The 4,042-nt window shown below is 33.7% G+C and overlaps 1 protein-coding gene across 1 annotated transcript; it reads right to left on the reverse strand.

Annotated features, from left to right (window-relative positions):
• Window positions 1-1,039: 1,039 nt before the first annotated feature.
• LOC133173310 (uncharacterized) lies at window positions 1,040-3,233 on the reverse strand. Its single transcript, XM_061308298.1, has 2 exons — window positions 3,179-3,233; window positions 1,040-1,963 (listed from the first exon to the last, which is right to left on the reverse strand). Exon 2 carries the CDS (start codon window positions 1,881-1,883, stop codon window positions 1,122-1,124), a length of 762 nt encoding a protein of 253 aa, XP_061164282.1. The 5' UTR covers window positions 1,884-1,963; window positions 3,179-3,233; the 3' UTR covers window positions 1,040-1,121.
• Window positions 3,234-4,042: the final 809 nt, after the last annotated feature.

A 4,042-nucleotide genomic window follows, 5' to 3' on the forward strand; every position in this document is an offset into this window, starting at 1 on the left:
ATGTTGGAGAGCATTTAAACTAAGATAAGGAGGCTGTGACTTCAGTGTGTAATGGCTTTCCATACAACCCCTCACTACATCCGTGGTAATGATCTTAAATATCTCTACAGCGGACCCAGAAATGGTGATTCCATTAAGACAGAATTTCATCGCGCACAGGACCCTGGGACAATAATAGATTTTCTGAAATATTCCAAACATCGGTCTTTAAAACTTCCAGATGCCCCAGCTTTCCGAGAGTTTCCATCCGATAAAATTAATCAAGTTGTCTCCCGTGTACAAGACGACACCAGATTCAAAAGGAAAGGCTGTGCTCGAAAAATCAGTGATATATTCAATGATATGGCAGTTTCACGCTCAAACACCAACGTTCACGAAATAGACATGAGACTCTTACAGCCTACTGTATCTAGCAACATCCGGAAGTCAATGAGAAGGAACCGGAAGTCTGCATTTAAACTTCCGGAAATAAGCTGTTCCTGTGAAAGATTCGGTGTGCCAATGTCAAGGAGGTACCACCCAATTTACCGTGGGAGTTCTCTCGTGTCTTACAATAGTATGTTGACAATGAGGCTCGCCAGCCGACGGTCTAACAGGTCCACAACTAGTGATAAGACATCATCGTGTCCCGAGTGCAAAAAAATTCTACAGGAACACCACTCCGAACTCCATTAATTGTACAGCGATAAGGAAATTCATTGTTTTTTGATCGGTGTCTTTTTATTACACAGAATTTTCCTACCTCTGTATGGAACATAACATGTATAAAGGATTAATTGCTAGTTTCGAATTGGAAACAAATCTATATTTACAAATATTTTAATATATTGACACGCTGAATGAAGATTTTAATGCACATCTCACCCTCTAGGCATTTTAACTTTACTGTATGTCTTTAACAAAACATGTAGCACCAAAAACAGGGTTAAAATCATATGAATTCTGTTATTATATATATATATATATATATATATATATATATATATATATATATATATATATATATATATATATATATAACGAATAAATTACTGACCACTCAGATGTATGATGCATTTAATAACAATACAAAAATCAACCGATTCACATGAAGTCGATTGCTGTGTCCCGTGGTACAAGCTCTACGCATGCGACATTGAAACCATCGCTTTGGACGTCTGCACGGGAGGTAATTTTAAAACTCTGCGATTTTCACTTTTATTTTCCGCTAATTTCTTTGAATCAGTGTTGTCCCTTTGAATTAGAATCACATCCGCTTTTTCATTCTTAGTTTCATTGCTTTCCTTTCGAACACTGTCTTCTGCATCATCCAGAGTGAATTTGTGGAAGTTGTTAACAAGTCCTCTAATTGGGGGTATCACCGTATTTTTGAATGTCTTTCCTCCGCTCTCCACTTCCGGAAGAATGTCGGATTTTCTGGAGTTCTCTTCCTTTACCTTCCAATGGTTAAAACAATTCTCTACCCTTTTCGGAATCTCCTTGGGGTCTATGATTTGTCCACGTTCGATGCTTTCCAGAAGCGCCTGCTTTACCTTACGTTGTCGACGTTTCTTCGGATGATTATCTGAAATGAACCTGTCAATGTCCCGGGAATATGCAAATAAAGGTTTGCCGCCATAACACCCGAACCGGCGGGCGGCGCTGCTATTGGACAAATTATCCTTCCTCATCTTCATACACTGCTGTAAAACTCTCTGTTGGACGTGCTTCCGGCGCCACAGGGTACCTGCCTTATCCAGCCTATTGTCCATTTCATTTCTCTCCCTGGTCAAGCTATCATTAACTGTCTCCCATCGGGTTTTGATCATGTGATTTAGGATACACATAAATTTTCTGTTGCTGTTTTCATGGCGGCGGACTTCTCCCAGACGTCCAGTATCCATTGCTTTACTTTAACAAGTGAAGATTTTCGTTGTTTTGGTTTTAATGCAGATTTTACAATCCTTTAAATAACAAGGGTTTCCTGCAATTGAAATAAACATCGAGTTTTAATTTTGTTTACAAAAAGGATTATTTTTTAAAATCCTTTTGATGTGTTTACAATACTTATGACTAATTACAGAGGATATTACTTGATAAAATTTCGTAAACAAAGAATTACAATGTATTAGAATTAAGATTACGTCAGGAGTTTTACTTTATCGGTCAGAGACTGGAATGTTTAACGTCTGCATGTCCAGGTGATTAGAGGTGAACGTCATGAACAAACCTTGAGATATAAAAGTTAATGAACTAAATGATCGAGTAGAGCTACTGAACCTCAAAAAAAGCCCAACCTCGAAAACTACTCGGCCTTGTTTCAACCATTTGTGTAAAAACAACAAAAATTGACATAAAAATTAATTTGTTAAGAACAATAAGGAGTACAATTTAGTTCACTGCAACTGTCAAGGGGTAAAATTATACACCTGCAATACATAATAAACTAGAAAACCTTTACTCAGCCTTTACTTCAATGTCATTCTGGTTAAGCACTCCAAGGAGTGAATAATCTGATGAATAAAAAGCTACTCCTACAATTTTGTCTAATTTGAAATATTCTGGCATGTGTACAATTTGATTTTATATCTTTTAATAGTACGGGACAGTCACTATTGTTACTTAACTATGAAAAAAAAAATTCCATATATATTTAATTCAATATGAGAAATTTTATATTTCTTTAGGTTGCATGTATTGGTTTCTTTATTAAGAATATGTTTGTAAATACAAAATTACCACTTAAACAGTGGTAAGTTAAATACATTTCTGCCATAATTTTTGATAAATCACACATTCTTTAATATACCCATCAACGACTTTAATAATCAATACGGTACTGATATAAATCATATGGACTCGGACAACAACCACCAAAAAATGAGAGTCACATTCACATGAAATTTAAATTATTAAATAATCAAGTGAAAATCCAGATATTAAAAAAATGATTTTTTTTTTTTTTTTTTTTTTTTTTTTTTTTTTTTTTACATATTTATTAATCAAATTTAAATGGCTAAAATTAATGAAGAAGATAATTTCATATACAGGTACGTATCTATACAAAGATGAAAAGTGCTATAACACTGCTAGATGTTAAACCAATACATTTTAAAATAAATAACAGTTACAGTACACCGTTGATTTTTATCTGCTCTGGATTCTGGCCATTTACGGGACAAAAGAAATCTCCACTTACCAAATACACCACTGTCCGTACTTATACAGAACTCCGAATGTCAGACTATAATAGTCTCAACCCTCTCATTAAAAAGCTAATGGATAGAGTAGGGTAATTCGCTATTGACACGAGAAAAACTAATGCATACTAAATTATCCTTCTAGCCGTAAAATATTGAATCAAACAAGTTGACGCACGTTTGTAAATTATTTCTACAAGATTTCAAATCTTTTTTATGATTTCAAAAAATGTTAATCAAATAGATTAGTTACTGGACGATCCCGCAATTTTGCTTAAATTCGATATTTTAATGACATATACATATCCATTTTCTATTCAGGTCCAAAAATATAAACCATAAATGGCATTTAAACGATAGAAAACAGCTCTATATTGCGCTGTAAATAATTTTACCTGCTGTTTTTCTGCCTCAATGTTCTTTTCTCATTCTATAAAGTATCTGTCGGAAATTTTATGCATTGACACGGTGTATATAGACTGTATATACACCTGCATAGATTTCTTGCACGGCTTTTGTTGAAAGAAGTAAAATGCTTATGTTCTTCGAGTGTTTTATTTTTCCAAAACAACTCCTTGTTGAACTTGCCCTGTATTATAATTGTAAGCGCTGTTCAAATACCCAGAATAAACAAGCAGTTAAACTGATTTTAAAACCTGACAAAGGTTTTTTTTTTTTTTTTTTAAAAAATGTATCTTAAAATGTGTATTAGATTGTTTTTATTCTATTATGCTAAATTTCAACATCTATTCCTGACCACTTTTAACTCGCATTGTGCATACAATCATTTTCCCCGTTTTTCAATTAATATATATATATATATATAAACTAGTAATTCAAAATTTGTTGTTGGTAATAAAATT

This window comes from Saccostrea echinata, unplaced genomic scaffold (assembly GCF_033153115.1).
Source record: "Saccostrea echinata isolate AGI-Se365-2 ecotype Australia unplaced genomic scaffold, CSIRO_AGI_Sech_v1 ptg000056l, whole genome shotgun sequence".
In the NCBI taxonomy this organism is placed as follows: domain Eukaryota; kingdom Metazoa; phylum Mollusca; class Bivalvia; order Ostreida; family Ostreidae; genus Saccostrea; species Saccostrea echinata.

Coding starts and splice junctions, on each gene's coding strand:
- LOC133173310 (XM_061308298.1), bottom strand. CDS start 1,883: ATGGATACTGGACGTCTGGGAGAAGTCCGCCGCCATGAAAACAGCAAC.